This window comes from Uloborus diversus, chromosome 1 (assembly GCF_026930045.1).
Source record: "Uloborus diversus isolate 005 chromosome 1, Udiv.v.3.1, whole genome shotgun sequence".
NCBI lineage: Eukaryota > Metazoa > Arthropoda > Arachnida > Araneae > Uloboridae > Uloborus > Uloborus diversus.
In genome coordinates, this window is record NC_072731.1 from 241,323,523 (window position 1) to 241,339,805 (window position 16,283).

The window sequence follows — 16,283 nt, forward strand, 5'->3', positions numbered from 1 at the left end:
CGCGCTAAAAGGTAAGGAATTGGTGGATATCATGACGTATTCTTGAATTCGGCTGTCAAATGTCATGACTACATGTTGCACCTTAGCAGAGTGACCGTAGTAGCCTCATCAATTAGATTAAAAGGATTCCCGTTGCTTGTCTTCCGCAGGACAAGCTGGGTCGTTCCTATGGCGAACACATGAGAGTCACGGGTTCAATGTTTTCTAATCGAAGATAATCTGTGTACGCTAATGGAAACTGGTGCACCTTAAATCTGTCGTGGTCGCGAAGTTCCTTATTTCGAAAATATACCTCCGGAGCATATATATATAAATACTGCCGTGGACAGGTAAAAGGCAGTAACTGAAAATTTTTCTTTTTCTTTTCTTTTCTTTCTTTTTTTAATATTGTCATCTACTGAATGTTAACTTTTTCTGTGCAAGCTTGCTTAATCCTTGTTTGACTTCCACTGGAAAAAAAGCGCGAAAAACATCTAATTACAACACTTTCCTTTTGTTGGAATTGAATCTAAAACACGTTTCTTCCAATATCTCGTAATTTCATTTCTGCAGATTCTGCCTTTTACCTACCCACGGCAGAATAGTCCTTAACCCATTAATAACCATTGATCAGAAGTAGAATAATAAAGTTTGCACAATTTTTAAAATTAAATTACATCTAAATTTTTGAGCAACTTTTTTTTCTTGCGAAAACTGAGATTCTGATGCCTCAATAACATACAGAAGTATAATTTATAACTCATTTGTATTTTGTTTACTAAATCATTTGTATTCGATTTTATAAAATATATTTTCAACTTATGGGACACAGATTTCCCATAAAAGTCCTTAAAGGGATGAAAATAGATTATTCATGCTATTGAACTTTCTACTTGTAATCAAACGGATTTACGCTGAACTGATACCTCCCAGATGCGAATATTTCTCTCCTGGTCAATAAGATGCAAAAAGGAGCTCAAGTTCGATGATCGTAGTTTGGGGGGGGGGGGGGGGGGCTTGAACAAAGCTGTCAACGTAGCTAGTTTGTTCTAGATAACTTGATCGTTCCAGTTCGACTTTAAAGCTTTTGTCAAGAAGTCAATTAAGAAAGCTTGCAGTTTATAGCTATTGAGTAGACTAACCCAGCCTACTGCACCTGATGAGTATCCTTCTCCATCTCCTTACTACTGCGAGAATGTTTCAGAAAATAATTTCCGGTTGAACGGCTTCAGTTGTCGTAATCTGCCTTAAGTATTTGGGACTGATATTAACTGCGACAAACGTAATGGTAAAATACGAGGCTAATGTACAAACACTTGGACTTTTTAGACTTTCTTCTTCCTTTCTTTCTGTCTTTTTTTTTTACATTTATTTTTTGAGAAGGTTTCATTGTTTTTGTTTACATGTCTTTCTTACTTGGAATTATTTTCATCAGAGTTATTTAAAATCAGAATTTTGACTCAACAAATTATAAAGATCAGTAGAAAAATATTGTGAAATTAATAGAGTGCATTCCTTTGTATCCTATGTAATAGAATGTAGCTTCTTACCTTCATCTGCTTCATTTTTACATTATGCAGAGATTTTTCAAGTAACTTTCGCTTTCACATAAGCCCTTGAATTATTTCAATTATTTCAGTCATAAACAAAAAATGCGCTAAAACTAAACGAGCCTTGTCATCTGTGTAAAAACAATACAGAACACGATGGTTCTATATTGTTTCGCAACATAACTTATCAATCGTTCGACTGAAAAATTATTATAAAATTAATATATTTCTTTTGTTTTAACAGTTGTTTCGAAATGATTATAGCCTTATGTTTAAGAACTTTTTTAACATTGTAGAGTTAATGGTGGTGAAACTGATAAAGACAAGAGCCCATACTTGGGACAATAGCCTAACTTGAAACATTTTGATAAATTTTGTTTTGAGTACTTGTACGACTGTCACTTTTCCACTTGCAAGAAGTAGTGTTACAGGATAAACAAAAAAGTTATCTTTTGAGATTATGTGAGTTAAATTTCAATGCTTCAAATTTTAAGGGTAAGTTTAACTATGTATTTTGAAAATGTCTACAAAATCTGGGAGAACGGCAGCGATTAGGTAATTTTATAGTCAATCGGAGCTCGGTATTTAGTAAAGAACACAAGATATGCAGAAAATGACGACGCCGTAAAATTTGACAAATGCACCGATTAGCAAAACCTATCGAAACAGATTGTTTTGAAGAAGTAAGTACGAGGATGTTTTGGTTTTTCCAAGATACAGGAAAAGTTCGATCACTGGGATTCTTGGCAATTTTTCTCATTGTCGCCAATTTTCTCGACACCCAAATATTAAGAGCTAATGGCTATTCGGACTATGTTTTAATGACAGAATTAAACGGAAAAATGTCAAGAATTTGGGGATTCCTCCAGAATAACACTGAGAAAAATACCCTTATCTGATCGCTCTGGTCTTTTGTAGGATGTCTTGTCATCCATAAGCTCATTTCTTTTGCATCGAAAAAGACGTTCTTTGTAACGCCGAAACACGTGTCTGTAGTAATCTGCAATTTGTGATTTCTGACGTTGTTATTTCTTACTTTACTTTTCAGCACAAAGGTATTTATTTATATTATCCCCTTATCTACTTCATTTCCGACTGATATCCATCGTATTAGTAAGTACTACCACAAAAAGAAATAAAATCGCATCAAAAAGAAAAAAAATGTGCAAAAACGCAAGACTCACTTCCACCATAAGAAGTCGTGAGAGCTCATGTAAAACCAAGTCAAGGACATCTTCCAGACAATATTCCAAAAAGGGGTCATCCACAAATGATTCCATGCTTTGAGGGGGGGGTGGATACTTCGTGAAATTGTGACAGTTTGTGATAAAGGGCAGCGAAGAGTAACAGGAAGTGCGACATCATATTTTAAAAATAAAAATATGCTTATGAAAACAGCGAGACATGTGACAAGGGGAGCGAAGAGGTTACGATGAAGTGTGACACTTAGTGACAAAAGAGGAAAGGGGCCAAAGTTGTGGAAAAAGTGTGACATCCTAAATTCCTTTTATACATAAAAGGAAAGTGCTGAAAAAGGCTACATTTCAGGAGAAAGTGAAGAAAAGCATTACCTTCTTCTTTACTAATAATAAAGCTGAAAGTATCTCTGTCTGGATATCTGGATCTCTGTCTTTCTGTCTGGATGTCTGTGATGCGCGCAGCGCCTTCGGCCGATTTTCATGAAATTTGGCAGAAAGTTAGTTTGTAGCATAAGGTGTGCACCTCGAAGCGATTTTTCGAAAATTCGATTTTGTTCCTTTTCAATTCCAATTTTGAGAACATTTTACCCAGCAAAGTATCACAACGTGGAAGAGTGAAATACGAAATTATCATAACGTGGAACTGTAACACTGGCAAGACAATGAACATAGCCAATTGGCGAGAAATTCATCATCCATTATTTGTAAATATACAGGCGAACCAAATGACCTTTCAATTTTCAACTACGGGCACCGCCGTGCGAGTACCACTAGTTTAAAAATAAAAATATGCTTATGAAAACAGCGGGACATGTGACAAGGGTAGGGAAGAGGTTACGGTGAAGTGTGACATTATGTGACAAAAGAGGGAAGAGGTCAAAAGTATGGGAAAAAGTGTGACATCCTAATTTTCCTTTTAATATAAAAGGAAAGCCTCTAAACAGGCTACATTTCAGGAGAAATTGAAGAAAAGTATTACCTACTTTTTCACATAAATTTGAAACTAAAGTGTTTTTCTTTTTTCACAAGACTCGCACTGTTTTTTTTTTTTTTTTGCTAGGACCAAACATTATTTGTAACTAGTGGTTCCCGTACGGCTTTGCCCTTAATAGTAAAATTAAAAGGTCTTTTGGTTCGGCTGTAAATGTACAAATAATGTATGGTGAATTTTCTCGCCAATTGGCTTGTGCCCATGTTACGGTTCCTCGTTATAGTAATTTCGTAATTTACTCGTTCATCGTATGATAATTGTATTCTTAAAATTGGAATAGAAAAAGAATCACATCGACTTTTCGAAAAATCGCTTCGAGGTGCACCCTCCCCCCCCCCCATGCTACAAACTAACTTTGTGCCAAATTTCATGAAAATCGGCCGAATATCGGCCGCTATGCGCGTCACAGACGTCCAGACATCCTCCGGACATCCAGACATCCTCCGGACATCCAAAGATCCTCCGGACATCCAGACATCCTCTTGACATCCAGACATCCTCCTGACATCCAGACATCCTCCTGACATCCAGACAGAGAGACTTTCAGCTTTATTATTAGTAAATATTATTTTTATTTTCTGAGATTCATTTGGATCATTATATGCATTTTAAAGTAGAACGATACAGCTCGAACACACATTGGTAATATTGTAATTCATAAAAATGACATTGAAATCGGTGCTGAAAAATGCAACTAAATTTACATTGCATTTCATAAAAACCCGAAGAAAAAATTAATATTGTATTTAAATATTGTATTTTTTTCTTTCTAGGGATCTTAGGCACCATAGGTAATGGAGCGGTGGTGGCCATGTTCCTGAGGTTCCGCGTGCTTGTAACGCCCACATCCTTGCTGTTGATTAACCTGGCCATTTCAGACCTCGGGCTCATCTTCCTGGGATTTCCATTTTCTTCGTCTTCCAGTTTTCATGGAAGGTGAGTACGACTAATTCTAACCGGGAAACCACGCGAGGGTGTAATAATAATTTTAAAAAATCTAAACAAGTAGCAATGAAAAGAGCATAATAAAACGTGTTTTCACGTTTGTCACAAAATTGTTTGTCTTCGTGTCCCCGTTGTCGGAATATGGTGTCCTAAAGTCTGTCAAAAATTTAAGAAAAGTCGCCAAATTTAGCAATTACCGTTGAATAATGGACGATATATTTCACACGCTTTGCAGATAGATGCTCTGACACATGCAAACAGTGAAAAGTAAAAAAAAATTTTGGCGCTTTTCTTGAAGTTTCGGCCAAATTTAAGACCACATATCTCGAAACCTTGAGAAAAAATAATTTTTTGCTTTAAAACTTTGTCTGAAGATGCTCTTTTGATTGTTATCTTTGATCTAAATTTTTTTATCATTACACTATTTATTTTACACATTTCACTTACACACCCTCGTAAGAACATTGAGGCACATAAACCACCTTTTAAAACAGTATCATCTCATTTTCAGCCTGGAATGAACAGTTCTAAATGTTTATATGCTATTCAAAAGTTATTGACATAGATCAATATCCTTTAAAAAAATTGTCATGATCTCAAAATCAAAGTCTTTTTAGCTCTCTTTCTGCCCCATACTCGCTTCTACCAGTTTTTAAGAAAATAACTGATTAATTTAGTGATAGTCCCTTTTAATAGAGGCATCAATCACAAAACGCCTAGCAAAGACTCCAAACATGTTGATCCTTGCTTCATTTCTCGATCTTTAAGAATAAATAGACTCCATTTCTATGTAAGGCAGTTAAATTTTGAAGATTTCCACAAACAATATGTTTTGACTCAGTGAAGGTCCTATCTTGCGAGATATGTCCCTTACTAAGCAGTTTAAATATTAGTTCCGGAAATCTCAAAATGTAGTTGTATGGGTATGTTATAGTTACTATCGTCGGAAGGTAAGAAGGCAGTATCTACAAAAAAGAGGTTTTGATGTATTTGATGAAACATGTTTTTGATTCCTCTCAAACAATAGTAAAATTTAGAAATTTGACGTTTTTTTCGTGGCTTTATTTTCAACCTTAACCAAATACACAAGTTTGTACAATAAAGCTAAAGTAAAATAAAAGTTTCTAAGGCGAAATAAGAATCTAACATATTTTCAGCCTTAGATCCGTCTGTAATCGTGGAATTGCTTAGAAATGAATTAGTGAATTACCAACATATTATCCATGTGGACAACAGGTTACAGAAAAAACCTTTTAAGCATTGAAACGATGTACATTTTGTTGAAAGTGATAAAAATAGTTAAAGAGTTGTATTTTTAGTTTTTGTAATTAATTTCATTTTGTTTGGTTCAAGTTCACGCCTAACTTTAAACACTCAATACTCTGAACTTATCAAGAATTGATTGTTATCGATTAAGCATTTAAATCTTTACCATACTTGGAAACTTTCCAAAGCGAAGACTGAAAATAATTTTGTTTTTCTTCGAGTTGAAAGAAGAGAGTCAGGTAACTGTAACAACACTTCTGTAACTATCAATCACATTCAATCAATAACAGTGCTCTTTTTGACAAACCCATCTTTCAAAACTTAAATGAGGCTTAATGTACCGTGAAAATATCAATGAAAAGAAAATAAGTCAAGAAAAAAAAAGAAAGTCATCAATATTGAAAAATACAAACATTGAAGGTAATTAAGACAAGCATATGTGCTCCAATTTAGGGGCGAACTAGGTCCTCCAAGAGAGCGCCAACCTTGACTACCAAACGGCGCATTAAAAAAATGAAAGAAAAGGAAAAAAAGACGAAGGCGCAAAGAATAAACTTATTAAAAGAAAATTGTATTATTGACATTTTTAATTCGAATTATTTTTTTTCGCAATCACGAGTGTGTGTTCAGGCGTGTGTGTAGACGCAGGGGCGGACTGCTCCTGCCCAAAAGGGGCCTACATTGGCTCCAGGCGTGCGAAACAAAAAAATGGCGCAATCGAATCCAGGTTCGAGAGCGCCAGAGAAAAAAAAACGAAGTCTCAAAGGTTTGTGGGAGCAAAACAAACAAAGGCGCACAGGTTCAAGGAAGCAAAAAAAAAAAAAAAAAAAAGTCGCAAATTTGATGGCGTAAAGAAAAAAAAACAGAATGCGCACAGGTTCAAGGGTGCAAGGGGCACACAGACGGAGGGGGGGGGGGGGGCTCATCGGCGAGTGGGTAGATGGGCCGGCGGGCAAGTATACCCCTGCTTCGATCTGTATCTGTCTAACCATCACCCCCTTGTCTCGTCTTCAGGCCGTTGCTATTGCGAAGGAATAGTGGTCAAAAGCGTTGTCATGTGAACAGATAAAATATAACAACAGCGCGCACTCTTAAAAATTACCTTAATTAATCTTGGCTATGTAGGTACATAGATTATATGAGTTATAATAAATTTTTTCTTATGGTGAGCAGGTTCACTAATAAGTCACTTATGATCCGTGAGCTCTGAAATAGAATGAGACGATTTTTTTCTTTTTTTTTTTTTTGCACTTTCACTTATTTTCACACAAGTATTAGGTTTTCGATACTTTTCTATGTTGGTAGTTGTTTTCTGCGAAAAAGTTTCATTTCAGGAGCTTTCAACTTTTTTTGTATTTTAAGTGAAAATCATTTTTAACTAAATAACTTGTCTTAAACGTTACAAGAATTTGCAGCTTTAAAATTATACCATTCACGTTAAGGTACTATAAAACCTTCATAAGAACCTGAGTAGTGATACAGCATTAGCATACTAAACAGAAAATCTGTAGTTCTTACTTATTTTGGAGAGATTCTGGGGAAAGTACTTCTCGACTCCCAGTGTTTAAAATGATTATCTCACCTCCCCCCCCCCCCTCCTCTTTTTTTTTTCTTCTTACGCCAAATATTATTTGGTGTTTAAATTAAAATAGAAATTGAATTTTTGATTTTAAATTTTATCTAACTTTATAAAAAGTTAACAATTTCTTTAGTATTTCTATAGCTAATGAAAAAAATTTGCAGTCAACCGTAGCTAAAAAGAAATCCGCAGAAAATCTAACAAATTGCAATTTAACTATTTTTTTTTTTTCAGTCTTAGAATTTGAGCTTTAGTTAAAAACAATTAGTCTGAGTAATCTAATTATCATGCATGCTTCAAAAACAAATCTCATTTGGAACGGTTTTCTTTATCTCTGCATAGCATAAAATGAAGTCTCCAAAAAGCGTTTGTTTGTTTGAACGCACAAAACTAGAAAAACTAAGCGGTAAATTCTCTGAAATTTTCACAGTATCTTTCTATCAGCACCTGAAAAGTTTGTGGACCAGTTCGAAAAAAATTCGATTAACAGTTTTTTATTCCAATTTAGGCCCAATTTTCAAATAAATTCCAGAATATGGGGGTGAAAAATTTACACATATTAAGATTATGTATCGTTGGAAAGGGCAGATGTTTCTGCGTCCTAAGCAATTATTTTCAACTCTCTAACTTAGTTACGGCGGAAGTTATTTGCGCTTATAACTCTATTTTTTCAAGCCTTCGCTAGTCTTCAGGCATTACTTTCTTCATTGAAAACATCAATGAATAGTGAACGAATTGTCCCACAATATTCTTTTTAACATTATTGGAAACAAGGACTTTTTTTGCTCCAGATCCAACTCGACCTAAGGTCGAAGATTCAACCCTCTATTTCAATTCGAAAAAATAATACATGCAAATTAAGTGACGTTCATAAATTTCTTCTCCATTCAAGTTATAACCGTTTTACTTTGTGTTCCCCCCCCCCCCCATTGTTTACGCTTTTTAAATCCTTCGTTTCTTCCTTTCTTTCTTATTTCAATTTCTTAAAAGTATTTTATTTTGTAGCGATCCACAACCCTGCCATATTAACTAGAAAAAGGGAAAATACCTTGGAAGCCGGGGGGGGGGGGGTATTTATTTTTATAGTACGAGCAGAGCTGTGCGGGTATAGCTAGTCCTTATATAAATTTCCTAATGATGCGTAAATTTGTGATACATTTTATAGTTAATTTTCTAATAAATCTTTCGCATCGATCTACAAATGAGGGATTATTTATATCAGTGATTGTTAACCTGTGGTCTGTTAGTAGCTGGTGAAAATTAATCCGCAGTCTGCATTATTGTCATAGTTGTAATTAAATTTATCAAAGGAAACTTTTATATACATCTCATTTCCGCTAATATAGTTGTTGTAAAAAGGTTTAGAACCACTGATTTGAATCGATGAAAAATCTTTGTTCAGACTTCATTTCTGTCTCATTCGCAGGTGGTTGTTCGGCGAGGGAGGATGCCAGCCTGTATGCTTTCCTCGGCTTCCTGTTCGGCTCCGCACACATAGGCACCTTAGCACTTCTGGCCCTGGACAGGTACCTGATCGCCTGCCGGATCAGCCTGAGTAAGAATCTGATGCTCTACCTGGCAGCGATTCTCACCCTCACGACTGAGTTCTATGAAGGACCCCATAGAGTCCAGGGTGGGATATGCGTTCATATCCAACATAGTGTTTGAGGGGGAAGTAAATGAAACATTTTTATTCACTCACTCACACACACACACACACACACACACACACACATACAGATTGGTTTTCATTTAGGGACATTCCACGGAAAATGGTAATTTTGTCCCGCCAGTGACGCTTCATATATTTCATAAAAAATAATAATTTAAAAGGATGATGAACTGTTGCTTAAGAAATCACAAACGCATGTGTGACTTCTTAAGCAATAACTTTCTTCAAAAATTATTTTTTTTTCTATGAAATATAGGAGCCGTCAAGTGCGGGACAAAATGACCATTTCCAATGGAATGGGCAGATACATATTTTTTTTCAATGGTTTAAATAATTATTTCTAAACTAATGAGATATGTTTCCTTTACGTTGGAACCAGAGCGTTCAAAATCTACAATTTGTTTCGTCATTGCTGTATTAATAGAGCGAAAATATTAGCTTATTCATAAGCAAGCTACCAGGACGTTGACTTTGGATGTCCCGCACGTGACGCATGTAAATAAATATGATTCTAAATAACAAAATTGTTTAAAAAAAATATAACGGCATCAAGACAGTAAGGAGTATTTTTGTATCTAATGTAAAGATTGAAACAATTGCTTACCATTGTTTCATTAAAATATTAAGAGATATAACGAACTGTTAATGAAATTTAAGCATATTTTTGACCCGCACGTGACAGTGGAATGTCCCCTTAATAGTTATTGCTTTTTTCTTGCCATCAATCAATCTATTAGTTTCTTGGAAAGTTATGTATACGTACTTCAATTAATCTGCAGAACCATCTGGTTAAACTTTTTTTCTGCAGGGACTTGAACAAAGAATTGCTATCGCTGAAGACAAGAGGGATTGATAACCGTTGGCAATTTGCATCGCCTTTTTAAATAAATAGATGCAAAAATCTTGATATACATTTTGAAAATTTATGTACATGCAGTATACTTTCTACAGAACAGTGGAGGGCTGGAAACACCTTCGAATTGGTGGTGTCCTTGAAAGCTGCAAATATTTTATTTGAAAAACTTGTAAAACTTGTATATTTCTAAAATAAAAAGCAGCACGTGAATATTGCTTCACTGCAATTAAGTAAAATTTTACAATTTCACATGTGCAGTATTGTGTGATCAAGGTTTTAACTTTTTTTTTCTTTCTTAAATCTAAACTTAAAGAGGTAAAAGAGTAAGGGTTTTGTTAATAAGCATCTGCTCGTACTACTACAATTTTAATCTATTTTTTAATATTTGAATGATTTTTTCAGAAATGGCTTATTAGCTTTGTTTTGTTCAAATTCTTAATGTTATTTAAAAAATATGCTCTAATGATTCACTTCATATCATGAGGCGCCTTTGAACTAAAAAGTTTGGGCACCATGAAACAAATAAAATACAAAAGAAAAGAGCTATAAATGTATCTAAAAACTATTATCTTATTTTGAGTATAAAACAAAATTATGAAGGTAAAGAATTACAAGTATACTTAATACAAGTTACACTGATATGGTTTGTAGTAAAACACGGTTCGCATTTTTCCATCTTCCAGAACTGCTTTCTCAGAAGAGTAATTTTGACCTCTGTTTGTAAACGGTAGACCATTGCTTAACATTTCATCCTTTGCAGAATAACCAACACATAATAACAATTTAAAAAATAAAGTAATTTCACAAGCTTCAACTTCAACTTATGTTACTCCAAAAATGATACTACCGTATATGTAAAGAGGTAAAAAGCAAAAAAAAAAAAAGTCGAGATGGTTGTAAACGATGCAGAATACCGACATTGACCACCGAAAAAATACATCAACTGAATCTAACCTTTAAAACCTGTTTAAATAACAAAAAAAAAAAACTAAACGTTTAAAAACATAAAACCTGTATTATGAAAACCAACAAATTTGATTAAATTATAAAATTTTTGCGATTTCAGTAACTGTGGTGCAATTTTATTTTGAGCAATTAATAGTCCGAATAAATATAAAGTTTTCAATCAAACTCTATCTGATTATCATTTTTGCTTTATTGTTCAAAGATCTTTATGTGTATCGAATATTTTTAAAGCTTTACATTATATATAATTTAATTTAATTGATTTTGAGCTTGTACGGTGAAGAAATACATCATTTTTTTCATCTAAAATGATAGTCATGATCTTAAGAAATATGTAGTTTTTCGAAAAAATTGCAATCCCTATAGTGCAATATATTGGTGTATAGAAATGCGATATACATTTAAATTAAAAACAATTATGGCGGATCTGATATGTTTATGACACAAATAAGAATTTTAAAAAGAAATCAAACCATAACATGTAAAAAATGCGTTCTAAGACGAGAACGTTGAACATTTTTAAATATAGAGAAGAACCGCTCCTCGAATTGTGATCAAAGAGAATTTTTATAGTTAGAAGAAAAAATAATTATTGCATTTTCTTTCTTTTACCGAACGATATATATTTTTAACGGAATTAGCATAGCAATGGATAAAAAATAATAACCGTTCTTGGGAAAAAGATCTTTTTTCAGATGAAAAAAATAACAAAAAGTATCTTTCATCTGAAACGTGACTTATACTACATTGTTCAAATTCATGGTAAAGACAAAATATTTTCGTTATAATTATATTTCTGCTGCAAAATTTTACCCTATCACAGCAGCATTAAAACTCTTTTTTCTTTCTTCCTTTTTTTTTGAGAAATAAGTGTCGAATGGTAACCGCTTTCATAATTTAACTGCTATTTAATCAGGATTTCATTTTTCTGAGAGTAACAATAGGCTTAACGATATTTCATTAAAACAAATTGCCATGTAGCAAAATTATAAAGTACATTGCTTTAACATTACATTGCTCCTCAAAATTCATGGTATATAAACCGTTTCATGAAAAGTGATTCAATGTTTTCCAAAACTTTAAAATGCAAAGTAGCAAATGTGTTTCCATATACTGTTTCAAGATCTGTTTTCCATACAGAAAAGTTCTATGCAATTCTCTGTTTCTTTTTATTTTGTCGCCAGTTGCGTGACGACTGTAAATGATGAGTTCTCTCATATTACTACATATCACGTGTCTACAAACGAGAAGTTTTTTGTCACACAAAGGTAGGAAAGAAACGGAAACGCTTTGAGGAAGGCGTCATTTCCCTGTCTCATATAATGTAGTACTTTTATTATATCTCTCTCTTTTGTGTCAAATTTTAGCCTTTTGAACAGCTATATTCTTTAAAATAGCGAAACGTAATCTATTCATTATATACTACTGTAGTTTCTTTCTCATTTTGCGCTAGCAAAGTATTATTACTTTTAGCAGAGAGCAACAAAGTTTTGTTAGAAAAAATCCATTTAATCTTTTTTTTACATAAAAAAAGAGCTGATGTGTGCATCATATGACTTCCTTTTACGCCAATTTAATGATAATAGCGCCTTGGAGTAAGCAAGGAAACACTAAATATTTCCACCCCTAGTTTCTTGCGAACTGAAGCAAAAAACGTTTTACATAGATTTATTTCCCCATTATTGGCAATTTTAATGTGATTCAGTGGTTAACTCTTTAAATATCACCAACGTTGGTCGAATTAATACCAGATTTTTAAAAAAAATGCCAAATTTTTCATCAAATTGGCGAAAAAACTTGGCGGCCGAAAGCTTAGCGATACATCGCCAAGTGTTTGAGAAATTATAACACCACTTGAGTAAACATTGAAATTAACAATGATTTCTCCCCAAAAAGGTATAAAAGACCCCATTAGGAACATTCGAATGCAACCAAAAGGGAAGGTGCACAACGAGACCCCACTGGGAGTCTACGTACCAAATATCAACTTTCTAGGACATACCGTTTTTGAGTTATGCGAGATACATACGTACATTCACACATACATACGTACATACGGACGTCGCAAGAAAACTCATTGTAATTAACTCGGGGATCGTCAAAATGGGTATTTCGGGTGTCTGTACGTTCTTAAGCACATATCCACGTGTGGTCGGGTCGAAAAAAAAACAAAAAACTCAACATTCATTTATTCGGGGGTGAGCAAAATGGAAATTAAGGCCGATTTTTGAGTGAAATTTTTTTCGCGAATACAATACTTCCCTTTTTTGTAAAAGGAAGTAAAAACCACACACACCTTTAAACAGAATTTTGAGAAATCACTCAAGTTTTAAATCATAACATTTTAGTTGGTAAACATATTAAAAGTACGAGGAGAAAAATCTTTCTACAAGAAATGGATGTTGAAAAAAAAAAGTGCTTTGTCGCAATTCAATCCCATAACTTGGATGAAATTATCCAAACATTGAGGGTTCGTTTATAAAGGAAATGCAATGACTCTGCTTTTTGCTGGGAATCGGGATTTTCAGTAGCTCCCGCTTACGTAACAACCTGCAACTGGCCAATACCGCTGCTAAACCATCCTAATTTGTACCTTAGTTTTCTTGGAGAAGTTTTAAAGTAATTGCTGCAGCCGGCTTTTTTTTTTGGAGCAATCACGATTGTTTATTGTTATCATTTGACAGTTTTGAATTCCTATCATTTTATTTTCCCGCCGGCACCCTCTGCCAGCACCACCGTCGCGTCGACCGGCCTCACGATGCTGCTCCTCTTGCAAAAACCGTCCCCAGGTTGCGTCCATATCCTACACACACACGCATACACACACACACGCCTACACACACACGCCTACATACACACACACGCCTACACACACACGCCTACATACACACACACGCCTACACACACACAAGCCTACACACACTAATACACACACACACTCATACCTGCACACAAACACATATGCCTACATACACACACACTCACGAACGCCTACACACACGCGCGTAAACACACAGCACTGCATACACAACACGCACACATATGCATACATACACACATACACACGCACCCACACACATGCGCCTACTCAAACACACACGCGCATTCATACACACACACGCTCATGATTGCGAAAAACATAATTTGAATTCAAGATGCCAAAAATTCAAATTAATGTTTTTTTTTTGGTTAGTGTAAACGCGCTGTGAGAGGAGAAATAACCGAATGCATTTCAAATGAATTTACTTGAACTACGTGCTTTGTTTACTTTAATTACTTGCTTGTCATTGGCGATCTCAGACCCTAAACTTTTGTAGCCTACTACGTTAATGTGTCAAAGCTATTGAGAGAGAAATTGATGTCTTTTATTACGAAATTATTCTTGATTTTGAAATATTTAATCCGTCAAGGACAGATTGAAAAGTTTTCTTCCTGTAATTTATTCTGCGTACGAAAAAAATGATATTTTTTAACTCCATCTTTTGCTGCTAGCACTCCTGAAGACCCTATTAATCTAATGCATATGCAGAAAAGTAAATGAAAATTAAAAAAGAGAATCAGAGAATTTCACTGGCAGTGATATTTTCCCGGTAAACACTGAATGGACTCAAACAAAGATAAAGTATCACTCAACTTTAAATCATTTATTTAAGATTCTTTTAAGTTAATTTTAAATTTAAGACTCTGCTCAAAGAAATACTTTCAACCCCTTTTATGATCAAAATAGACATTTCAATTTATCGCTTGAATACACTTAAAATTGCATGATTAATTGCAGCCGGAAAGATAAGTTCTGAGACTCTTTATTTGACACAAAGTTTTCAGAATCTTTAAATAGATACACTAGATTTAAATTAATGATGGCATTAAATTAAGGATTTAATTAGGGGTGACGTCGCGTAAAAATAAATTTGAATACAGCATTGAAATTTCAAATACGTTTTCTTACCTGATTAGTGTTAAAATGCTTCGAAATAAATTTCTAGTTTTTTAAACTTTTATTCTTTCTTTCTTGACATTAGAATATTGATTTTTCCCCAAAATTTAAAAGACATTAAAACATGCAATCAATCTATGACATTTTTGTTACTGCATGTTTGCTATTCAAATACTCAATTCTTTGCAAAATTCAATGTTTTAAATTGCTTGAAATGTACTGCGCAAAATTTAAGTTTCTTATTTTATTCGTAATACCCTGCATGAATTTCTTAGTTTAATGATCCCCCCCCCCTAGATATTCCAAAGTCAAACACAATAGAAAAAGAGTTACAAGTACCTACGCATTCGTGCATAGTTGGATACATTCCTACAATGGGATCGTCCACAGAAATTATGTCACGCTCTGAGGGAGGGAGAAGTGTCTGTGAGATTGTGAGTTCGTGACAAGGGGAGGGAGGGGTAACAAAGGCTACCCCGTACTTAAATTTTTGAGAGGTGTAATTTCTCAACCTTCCGAATGGAACTCCAAAATTTCCCGAATGAGTATAATTTTGCCGGATCGTCAGACTCAATGTGCCAAATTATCATAATTTTGACGAATTGTCAGAAAAAAAATTCCGAATAAGGAAATGTTTGGAAGGTCCCAGTGACCTACCGTGACCTAAAATCGTGGTGCCTTTGAAAATAGTGTGACATCATGCATTTTTTATAACTATATGTTTAATTAAGCAGTGTGAGATGTGACAAGAAGAAGGGAGGGGGAAGTTGAAGTGTAAAATTTTGTGATAAAGGCAAGTTTTTTCAAAACAAGTGACATCATTTTTCGGGAGCCCTAACTATACTTTTCTGAATATTGTAAGATAACTGGTTAATAAAGTGTTAACATGACACGAGGACAGTGCTTTTTAGACAATAATTTAAACGTGCAGTTTTCTTCATTTTTCGAAAAGCATTCGCTAATTTAATTTCATTTTTAAAATAAAGAAAGAAAGAAAAACAAGGAGAATGAAAAGGACAAAACACAGAACAAAAACTTTTACAGAAGATTAATGGTAAAGAATTATTATTCCGTAAGGTAACTTGTTAATCATTCATACTACAATGCGTTACTCTTATTGCACCACGAGGAGGTAGATTTACGTTGCACTTCATTGGAAGGCTAGGGCCATTATAAACTAAACATGATAATATTATGTGATTCCTTTCGTTTTCCGTTGTGTTTCTGTACCAAATTTAATTCGGCTTCCCATTTTTTTTCCATCAACTGAGCAAGTTTATAGTAGCAGACGCATGAATTGTTAAACGAAACACTCTACAAAGACCTCTTCAATGTTAGATCCT

The 16,283-nt window shown here is 34.3% G+C and overlaps 1 protein-coding gene across 1 annotated transcript in view; it reads left to right on the forward strand.

Annotated features, from left to right (window-relative positions):
- LOC129226095 (visual pigment-like receptor peropsin) overlaps window positions 1–16,283 on the forward strand; it is a 125,934-nt gene that overhangs the window by 98,305 nt on the left and 11,346 nt on the right. The window contains 3 exon segments of the mRNA XM_054860693.1: window positions 4,493–4,655; window positions 8,936–8,963; window positions 8,965–9,064. Of these exon segments, the coding sequence (XP_054716668.1) occupies window positions 4,493–4,655; window positions 8,936–8,963; window positions 8,965–9,064 (291 nt within the window).